This window comes from Anneissia japonica, unplaced genomic scaffold, assembly GCF_011630105.1.
Source record: "Anneissia japonica isolate Jap-2015-1 unplaced genomic scaffold, ASM1163010v1 scaffold1792_len1028045_cov167, whole genome shotgun sequence".
Taxonomy (NCBI): domain Eukaryota; kingdom Metazoa; phylum Echinodermata; class Crinoidea; order Comatulida; family Comatulidae; genus Anneissia; species Anneissia japonica.
The window spans coordinates 273,193-284,723 of record NW_022742319.1 but is presented as its reverse complement, the minus strand read 5'-3'; the positions used below and the strand labels follow the sequence as shown (position 1 = coordinate 284,723).

The window sequence follows — 11,531 nt, the reverse complement described above, 5'->3', positions numbered from 1 at the left end:
CTTCCTAAGCCATGTCTTCAATTGTCTAAAATTATTTAAAGAGGTAACCCTGAATATATTTTAACTTGTCTTTAAGAAAAAAAAATGTTTATATTAAAATACAGCATGAGAGATAATTAAGAAAAGAATAAATGTCATCTCATTTTTCCTCATATATTTACTGTTAGTCGTCTAACTAATGTAACAATTTCTAGCAGTTTCTTGAATAAAATATATACTCATGGGAGGGGACTATCCCTCATATCTCCCATAAAAATATGTACGAGTGGGCTAAGGGTGTGTCTTCCTTCCCCCGTGATCTGTCCCCATGCATCCCCATGAATATGTTGTCATTAGCTTCAAGGTACGAAACGTAAATAATTCGTACATATAATTTGATTGTAATATTGATATTGTGTTAATAGGGTATAAGTCTTCCAATCACTAACTGTAGGCCTATTCGTCAATTTGCTATAAGGTACCTGTTCTGGACCGATTTGGGAAATACGTATCCGCCTAGAATTGAGAGATCATCCTTGTCGGGGAAAAACCGAGTCACCATTTTGACAGGTGTTAACCAGCCGAGGTCTATAGCTGTTGATATAACAACTAGCAGGTAACACTGTAATTACAAAATAGGCCCTAGATGTATCTATCTTAATGTTTAACTTGTTTTCAATGTGAGAATCTCTATTGATAGAACAATGTGTGTATTGACACGATAGCGTGCATTGCGATATTGGAGTATGTGTTATACTATCTTATAGAACAATGTGTCTCAATGATTTTTACCACCTTCTTTGATTTGTGGATAAGAACCCGATATGTTGACAGTGTTTCATTTATTATTTTATTTTTTTCTCTGTATTGATTAACTCCTAAACAATTCTTGATATGGTCAAAACATATCACTTATTTTGAAGCTGAAAGCAGACCTATCTATCATTACAGTACAGAGATCATCAACTAAGTAAATATTTTTATTTGTCTCCTTTAACTGATTATTTATTGGCATTTTGACTGATGACATCAGTCATTGATGATAGAACTAGCTTTTGTTAGCTAATTCACCTTACGACGATCATAATTTTTGAGCGACCAAGATTACAACACTAACAACCATTAAGGTCAAAAATGTATTCGCCTAAATCCGTCTTATCCAAATTTCGGAGTTTTTGAATCGGCATTCTTAGCAGAAAAATGTTTTGTTTTTTTTGACAAACCCAAAGTTGTTCCGAAGTTTTTGTTTTTGGAAATGCCACTTTCAAGCTTTAGTTTTTATACATTATTACAGTAACCATTTTAGCAGTGTGGTTGCGGATGACTCAAAAATAGTTAATATCATAAACAGTCTTTTCTCAATGTATTCATATCTGTGTAATTTTTTTTGTATTGGCATTTTCTTCATAGGTTTATAATTATCAATATATTCTTGCACTAGCATTAACTTACTTCATTTAGGAATGAGTGTTTTAATTTAACATAACGCATTCAAGTCGTACTTATAGTTTTCAGCTGAATTATGTTTCCTATGTTATGTGTATCTCTTTTCTGATTCTTATTTAATGTAAAAACAGTTGTGATATATTCACTATTAAAGCATTGTTAAATGCTGTACTGAATTATAAAAAAGCCCCAATAACTGTGTAGCTAATGTATGGAAACCGAGCTTCACCTAACTAAAATATCCATAGGCTATGATGATTATTTATATTTATTAGAATTTATTGGACAGAGATTAACTCTCATACCAATGAAAATACGATCGAGTCTGCTGATCTGAATGGTAACAACAAGCAGACAGAAGTTTCATTTTCATTATCTGAAGGAATACTAGATAGCGTCACTGTCGATGAGGTGAGTATCTTTTGTACTATGTATATTATTCTGTTTTGTATATGAAATTATGATCTGGAAGTAATCAGTTGATTAAGTTTAATATATGTTACATAGCTCTAATTGTTCCTGAACATTTATTTTAAATAAATTGTTTGGAGACTCAGCTGGTCGACATGAGCGATTCACGCAAAACTAGTTAAACTCGTATCGACTTTGAGCAACTGAAAATAAATGAACGGAAACTAAACTCATCTCATGTCGACTTTGAGCACCTGAACGAAACTAACATGTCGACTTTGGGCAACTGAAAGGAACTGAACGGAATATTTTTAAATTTGGTCTTCAATAGGAGGTCATTTTGTCACTTCTTACTTCCATAAAGGTGGTCTCGGTCTCGAATAAGAGGGGTCACGTAATTAGAGGGTAAGCTCAGTGTTAACAGATAAGTGTCAGTTAGTGCTTTGAAAAAATGGTCTCGAATTAGGGTTCTTGTAATTAGAGGGGTCTTAAATTGGAAGGTGGACTGTATAACTACTGTCTCTTATACACAATGATAAAGGAGATTCAATACGGTACTATGACAAAAGCGCTCCCAATAAAGACTTGGTGCATTCATTGCAGTCTGAAGCAGGTGTAAGGATATTCGATATTAGTGTCGTTGGACCTATAATTCAAGAAAAGCCGTTAAATTGTAAGATATTGAGCTGCATTGCATAATATTAAAATCAGATGTTGACTCATTTATTTCTTTGTTAAACCACAAAATACAGTCCGCCTTCCAATTCCAGACCACTTTGTGTATCTGAAATTTGGGGTGGTCTCGGGGTTTGGTGTCAAATGAGAAACCTCTAAATAAAGACCACAGGTTTGAAGTGGTCTCCAAGCAACATAATTGGAGGGTAACCGAACCTGAAACCTCTAAATGAAGACCGGAGATAAAAGTGGTCTTTAAAACGCAACATGGGACAACCATTTATGTATTTCAAAGAAGCTGTTGCTTGCTTTAAAATTTTTTTTAGCAACTTAAAGCTGTTTAAAACACACACACACACACAAAATCTGAACAGCATACTGTAAATTAAACATAACGTTTACACTTTATATGACTAAAGTTAGCTTTTGGATGCTTTAGGTATGTAAGTGTCCAACCTTTATATAAAGAAAAATGTTATTTTCTTTTGTGTTACTTGCCTACTCGCAATCTTCAATAAGCAATTATCCAATGAGTTTGAAAGTTCCTCATGGCCATGATACATTTGGGGATAGAAGCCCCGTGTGCTAGACTCGTTGTTGCGGGTATATGGGAAAAGACAACTAAAAGGGCCACGCCCACCTCAGTACTATACCGCCATTGTTAGAGCTGAATTTGAATGGCTCTTTCCCCTCCACTCCCCCCTGTGGCGTAGCTACAGGCAGTGCAGCCAGTGCAAAGAACTTTGGCCCAGGGCTATAAGAGGCCCATTCATAAATAAAACTAATAATTAGAATTTTTCCAACTTCCAGCGAGACCCTCAATAAATTCGGTTTTCAGAGGAGTAATAATTGATTACTGTGTTCTATGGTGTATTCAAGGCCGGGGACCCAGCCTGCTCGACCCCATATTTTTTCAAAATTATAAAAAAAATGGGTTAAAAGGAAATTATATTCATTATATTATTAAAATGAATATTATAAGTCTGAAAGTGCCATTTCCGGCCATTCAGAGGTGCTATAATTTAAATTGTCTTACCTCAGCCCCAACCACGGTGGGGATGAAGTGGCCTTCCTCTTCTACCTGTGAAAATCCCTCCCTGATCCCTCTATTTGAATTTCCTGATCCGCCACTGCAATTGTAACGTGCCATCAATTATTAACATTAGTTTAGAACAGATGCTGGGACCAAACTTTCCCCTCTTGAAATAGTTACGAATCCGATTATCAATAGGCCTAGTATTTAATTCTAACCTAGGCCTTTAGGCGTCGGGCGTCGGGGGTAAAAATGAACTATGATAAATGAACTAGGGAATTCCCCTATCACATGAAAGCTACGCCGCTGCCTCCACACCCACCCCTCCCCCTATTCGGCTACTGGGCTTCATATTCACTTCTTTTCATATCAAAGCAAATACCAACAGGGAAACTCTTCTTGACACTCTTCTTACAAATCTTTGGATGATACCATTATGTCAGGTGTTCCAGCTTTACCAGATTTCCCCAATCTTTTCCCCCAATAACTGTTTTTGTTACTTTAAAAATAATTTTTGGTTTTAGTTAAATTATTTAGGTATCTTTGATTTTAGCAGGGGGGGGGGCATTAGCAGGGGACTTTCCCTCTCCCCCTTGACTACGGGGCTGGGGAACAGTGCAGCAATTGAATGGCTGAAGAAGAAACATAGGACTGCATCAAATTAGGGATAAACAGCTGATTCAACAGCACTTTTTGGCAATAGGTGCCAACAGATTGTTGTAAAACATTTAATGAATATATCATGACAGCCATTGGCCTAAAACTAAAAATTTCTTTTTAAAAAATTAGCTTTTTCAAAAATAATACACTTAAGAAACCTTTATTTATAGGATACATTTATGAAATTACATCTGTTATAATTTTGAAGTTCAATTTTCCAAATTAAAGAGTTTTTATTGTTTAAAAAAACTTGAATCTGTTTGATTCTATTTTTAAATTTGGTCTTCAATAGGAGGTCATTTTGTCACTTCTTACTTCCATAAAGGTGGTCTCGGTCTCGAATAAGAGGGGTCACGTAATTAGAGGGTAAGCTCAGTGTTAACAGATAAGTGTCAGTTAGTGCTTTGAAAAAATGGTCTCGAATTAGGGTTCTTGTAATTAGAGGGGTCTTAAATTGGAAGGTGGACTGTATAACTATTGACGTGTCTCTTTTAACTCTTCCAGTACCGTGTGATAGTCATATGTGTGAGCACTTTTGTGTATCTGCAGCCGACGGAAAACATGAATGCGTCTGTTGGGATCAATATATTTTGAAATCCGATGGCACGTGTAGTATTGGTACGTATTTTTATGAAATCGAAAGAGGGAAAATTTAATGTAAGGTTATCAAGATAATGGTCCTTATGTGAATTATTTCCAAAATGTAATCGCTACGCATGAATAATGTAAATAATTTGAAAAATAAATATAATTAAAAAATGCTAACTGCTAACAATTACTTAATGGATGCTGCCAACGACTAGACGCAGATGTCACAAGATAAATTCTCTTGGAGTACTTCTCAAAGATCTTCAAAAACGCGGCATAAAATTACGGAACTTCAGGAGCTACAGAACATCTTGAAATAAAAGTAAGCGGGATCAAAACAATTTACATTTTTAACATTACTAACTTTTTAATTGATACTAACATAAACCTCACAATTTATTCTCTTTTTTCTTTTAGATCCAGGAAATGTAAAACCTCCAGTATACATTATTGCAAAATCTGACTCTATTGCCCTTTTCGACCCTTTGTTACTGCATTACGGTGTGGAAAACAAGCAACAATACATCCGTGATATCATCAGCGTAGCAGAATTCGTGACAGCTTTAACGGTTGATTCTCACAGTAGATCACTATTTTATGCAACATCGAAAATTAAAGCAATAAGACTGGAAAACGGAACAAGATCGTCAGCACTGCGAGAAAATATCGGTCGTGTTTATGGTAAGTCACATACCGACTGACCAAACGGCCGACCGTCTCAGCGGAATCCATAATTTATTGAACTGGGAAAAGGTGTGGGGGCTGGGGCACAACATTTTCAATAGATAATTGAGTAGCACTAATTTCGATATGTGTATTGAAATTTTAATATTTAGTGGCAAAATGAGAGCGGACCAGAGTTACAAACATTTATTTAAATAATAAGTTGTTTTTTGAGATAGTATAATACATACTCCAATTATCGAAATGCACGCCATCGTGTCAGGATTCAATATTAATTATGTCATCATTAATTATGTCATCATCAGGAATCATTCCTGATGATGACATAATTAATGTCGAAATATTGAATCCCGACACGATGGCGTGCATTTCGATACTTGGAGTATGTATTATACTATCTTATCTGAGAATAATCAGTGGAACCTTAAGTTGATTTTTAATACGTCAATACAAATTAAAAAATGTATTATTCAGATTTTAATTAATTACTACTGTGCAACTTTGTAGTTGTGTACTTAAATACCTACTTCAGTAGATCTACAATCATTTGGCTAGTTTGTCTCAGCGTTTCTTCAGAATGCAATGCAAGTCGCTACACCTTTCTTCATTTTCTCTGTTTTTATTTTAATAATAAAGATATCTTATTAAAATTAATTTTGTTAAGGTATGGCGGTTGACTGGATTTCCTTCAATGTTTACTGGGCCGATTATGATTTACATCATATCATGGTGTCAACCTACGATGGACAAGTTACGCAAGAACTTGTTTCGAGTGACGTCGTCAAACCAATGAGCGTAGCCGTAGACCCTAACGCCAGGTAATTGTAATAGGATACAGCAATAAATATTAGGTCTAATTAATCAACTTTAGGTCTTAATTACGCATACGGGGTGGCTGGGCACAGATCGTGAATCTTATTTGTAATGATACTACATACGTCCAGGTAAATTGTAGGCAACTGCACATTACCTGTGTAACCTCACATGGTTATTTTACCATGCTTTTTCAATAACAAAAGAACCATAGTAGACTTATAGTATATTCATGCTAATAATAAAATTATAAAGTGTATTATAATGATTTAGGCCTATACATAGTTATATTAATTATAATTATACACTATTATAAAAACAACTATTCACGATTGTAATATTCCAAAATATAATAGTAATTGATAAATAACCCCATTTTCAATGTTTTTAAAGATTAATATTTTGGTCGGAGGTTGGTCTACCTGGTCAAATAGAATCATCTGATTTAAATGGCAGTAATCGGCGAGTCCTTGTAGATTCAACATCAGCTTCGCCGACAGCAACGACACTCGATTATAAAGAACAGAGGTAATGCATTTCAATAGCTAAATATTTGATTCATTAAAAGAAAACGAACAAATATTTACGAAGTAGAACTAAATACTTTCATGGATATTTTATCATAATGATTTTTCACAATTATATTGACTGTGTTACGATACATCTTTTTCCAAGTATCTGTTGTGTGTGTTACGAATGTTTTGGCGTTGATGGCTATCACCTCTTGCGGTGTTAACAACAGTTCTGGCCCCCTGTTAAAATGGCTTCGGAGAAAGTAGCATTTCCGTATGGAAGAAAGCAGTCAACCATTTGGTTGAAATACACTCCTTTGAAAAAACCCATATTTTTTCATTTACTTATTTCTATAATTTATTCCAAACATGGCGAGATGAGGCGGATGAAGGCTCCTATCGGGAACATTGGACCTCTCGCCAGGTACCGCCACTAAGTCTGCTCCTATTATCAAATTTTAAAATGTAATTAAACTCTAACATTTATAATTAATAATATTTATGATTATAGTAAGTTTGTCCTTTCTCTGAGAACACCTGAAAGTACGGTACCTTATAAATAAATAGGCTTATTTCTTATTTCGTTTTAAGGGTTTATTTTGCCAATGATCATAACATGGATATTCAATATGTTAATTATGACGGCACCGAATTAACTAAGGCTTATACCAGCCACCATTCGGTCCAAGGTTTAACCATATTTCAGGTAAGTAACTATCGTAAATGTTTGAATAAGCGCCGCACCAAATATGATTTTTTTGTTAAGCGCCGCTCTCGAATAAGCGTCTCGGCGCCTAATCGAGAGTACATAGGCCTATTATTAGCCTGTGTGTAATAAAAAAAAAAAGGTTTTAAATACCTGTACATTGTATTTCCATAGTTCTAGGGGAAGGTGAAGGTCTTAATTTTACCTTTCTTAACCATTTTACTAGTAGGGATTTTGTTTAGGATCACATTATACTGCTATACTAAAACTATTTTATCACATAATATTTAAAACTTAATAATTGTATAGGCCTAGGCCTTCGTGAAATATTTAAACTATATTTTGATTGAGCACTGTTTCACAAAAAATTGAGATATTTAAAAATTATATATATATATATATATATATATATATATATATATATATAATTTTTTAAGCGATATTTATTTTCTAAATTATCTTTTTGAGACCCCTTCCGAGTAAAGCCTCTATGATTAAGTTTATAACTTGCTTCCTATGTTTAGTCTAGAGTTATTTTTTATTGATGTTTCTGATTTTAGATAGGGGGCCTATATCTTATTTTTTCAATAATAACTTCCGATATTTTTAGTAAATTTTTTTTAATGAAAAAAATTAAGTAATCCTTTCTTACTCTCTACAATTTTATAAATGTAGGAATAACCAGACATACATTTATAGAGGGTTAGAAAAAATATTTCCCGTCTAATTTCAGGACTTCATAGCAATGGCTGAAACATATTCTAATTTTGGATTGATTGAGGGATTTCACAAGTCATCTACAGAATTAGAAGGCCTTATTGATATTAATGATAGTGTTTACGCCATTGATATCTTTGACAAGTCCAGGCAACCTATCATTGATGAAAGTATGTATAAAAATGTAATCCCCAATGATATTGTGAAATGTAGTGGTTAGATTAATGTAGCGTTTTTTTTTTAACTGATGTCTTAATGTGCTCGTAATATTTGTAAATTTTTAGCAACTCTTTTTTCTTAGCAAATCTACAAGAATTTTCCTTATTTCCTCATTCTTATACATATATGTTTGTATTTCTACATTTTGAATTGATGCAACAACTCACTATGATGTTACTCAATCGATAGCCACAGCGACAGACCTAAATCTCATCTGTCTAATTTATCAAAACGTAGGCGTAAATTTCTCAAAATGTAGATCTAGTTTCCTAAAATGAAGTTCTAATTTATCAAAACGTAGTTCAAATTTTCCAAAATGTAGTTCTAATTTCTTTAAAATTAAATTCAAATTCAATCAAAAGACTTGATCAAAACGCTTTCTCCAAATTCTGTTCCAAAACGTAAATCAAAACCAGCCAAGCATGACTGGTTTGAAATACTTTTACAACAACACAAGACATGCGAAATGTAAATCAAAACTAGTCAGCCAAGCGTGACGTTGGCCTGTTCCATTAATGGGGGGGGAATGATGGGGAAATCATTTTTCGCTGCAGTCCAATGACGTGAACAACGCTTCCCAGAGCGTCTAATTCTTAATGGTCAGGGTACCGCGATCACGAGCCCTATGCTAGGCATTATAGGCTAGGCTTATGTGGGCTGGGATTTGCAACAAGGTCTTGGACTAGGCCTCTATACTATAGTAGGAGGCCTGGTCCAAATCCCGGCCTATAATATAGTAAAATTCTGTATAAGTAGTCATATGACTACAAGTTTACATTGTACCAAGGTGGACTTTTGCTGCGTATGGCACCCCATAGTAACACTGTAGTACTCTATGAACATCCGGATGTATGGTTCATGTACCAGTCTATCACAAGATTGCTTTCAACTTTTCGTAACGCGAAAATAAATTTGCGAGTAAAAAACCGCCTCAAGAAAAAAAGTGTCTCTTTTTTTTTTATTAACTTCTCAGATGGTGCAGTAATTGGTGCTGTGTTGGGGGCTGTTAGTTGTATTATTATCATCATCATAATCATAGTTTATTATTACAGACGGCAGAATAGGTAAATAAAAACAATATTTCTAATAATTATTGCCACTGCAACATTTAAAATAAAACAACTACCAGTTGTTATGATCTCTGAATCAATGATATGTGTATACATTCCGAAGTGTGTTTGGTTTAAATGAAACGACGTAAATAGGTATATTGTCTTAAAGCCAGGGTTATATAGGCCTACTATTATTATTTTTGATAGCAATCTTTATTATGTTAACTTTCATTTTTATAGTGGTTAAGCGATGCATTTAAAAAAAAATATTTTGTGTTTTGTTCTAGAGCTCCAAAGAAAATAATTTTTTGATATTAATTCTGTTGATGTAAATAAATGAATTAGGCTTATAGTTATAAATCAAAAATTAATTTAAATAGTATGCTTATTTATGTCACTCTATGCTTTTAGCTATATACCTGGTGTCAAATGTTTAAATGTTCACTGTTGTATGCTTCTCTGTTATATCTACATCTGACGACTAGACGTTGCTTATTCAATGATAAAACCCGTCATTATTTTCTTTTAAATCAGACAACCACTAGCAGAAGGAGCATACATAAATGATGATAACGGCAACAACAACAACATTCATCCCCCTGATCCAATTGGGCGTCTTCAGCCTCAGCCTGGTATGCAGGGTCACGTGTATGAGTCAATTAGAGAAGGCCAGGCCCGAATCGTAGCGATAGACAACACCCCTACTGGATTCCGACACAATCCTGTGTACGGTCTATCAGGGACGTAACCAGGATTTTTTTTTGGGGGGGGGGGGTTTGAAAGGGGGGGGGGGGGGGGAGCCGTTATGAGAATTACGTAGGACCCCGGCGGGGTCAAGGGGGTGAATCCCCCTGTGAATTAGCGCACGTTCTTAGGACTGTTTGAGAGGATAAAGTGAAAATTGCAATAGACGCATTATAAGCGCAAAAATAATTATATAATAAATCAATAGTGGCAGATCCAGGAATTCGAAAGAGAGGTGAACCAGGGAGGGACTTTCACATACCGAGAAACCACCCACCTTAGCCCCACCATGGTTGCGGCTGAGGTAAGAACATTTATGATTAGGGCATTTCTAGATGGCCGGAAATTACACTCGCACAATTCGAATATATTTTTCTTTTTTTTTTCCTTAAAAAAATGAAGGGGGGGGGGCCTTGAATCCACCTCTGCTCAAAACATTCTTTATCCAAAATAGTCATAATCACAAAAAATGGACATGAAAAACCAGATCACATCCTAAAAACAAACAGCAGTCACTAAGACATACATCAGGAGCCGACTCGATGGAGTTTAATGTCATATACCCAGGGAAGGGCACAGATCTGTTTTGAAAGGTGGAGGGGGAGGGCATTTTCTGAGTCGACACCCACCTCAGCCTCACAATGGTTGGTACTGAGGTGAAAAAAATTGAGGAAATAGTACCTCTAGATGGCCAGAAATGACACTTTTAGTAAAATTCATCATCATCACATCACCATTAGTCAAAATGAAGCGCCCAAAAAATTATCATGTTTTTTTTTCAGGGATTTTTGATAACCATAGAGATCTTATTAATGTGTGTGTGTATACCATAGAAAACAAAGCTTAAAAACATTGTCTTTGAGTATGTACTTTACATAGGCCTACTTCAAAAACGTGATTTCACAACCACCTCAGCCCCACCATGGCTGAGGCTGAGGTGAGAAAATTTGAGGAAATAGTACCTCTCGAGATGGCCGGAAATGACACTTTTATATAGTAAAATTCATCATCATTACCATTATAGTCAAAATGAAACGCCAACAAATTTCTCATGATCTTTTATCAGGGATCTACTTAATATCCAGGACAACTTAGGCCCCAATTTTCTTTATGGTCATCATTATATACTATGTATTTACTGTCTCTTATACACATCTAGATGTGTATAAGAGACAGGAACCACAGTATCGCATTTCTATCTTAAAAGACCTGGCCTGAGATTTATGGATTTAAGATTTTTTTTAAATCACGCTTAGGCCTATGTGCTATTAGGCCTATATATAACGTGTACT

At 34.9% G+C, this 11,531-nt stretch overlaps 1 protein-coding gene across 1 annotated transcript; it reads left to right on the top strand.

Moving 5' to 3' along the window:
* The first annotated feature begins 2,366 nt into the window (after positions 1-2,366).
* On the top strand, positions 2,367-10,243 carry LOC117119108 (low-density lipoprotein receptor-related protein 5-like). Its single transcript, XM_033263922.1, has 9 exons — positions 2,367-2,509; positions 4,709-4,822; positions 5,210-5,473; positions 6,141-6,294; positions 6,683-6,817; positions 7,393-7,507; positions 8,241-8,394; positions 9,417-9,507; positions 10,030-10,243. Exons 2-9 carry the CDS (start codon positions 4,726-4,728, stop codon positions 10,241-10,243), a joined length of 1,224 nt encoding a protein of 407 aa, XP_033119813.1. The 5' UTR covers positions 2,367-2,509; positions 4,709-4,725.
* Positions 10,244-11,531: the final 1,288 nt, after the last annotated feature.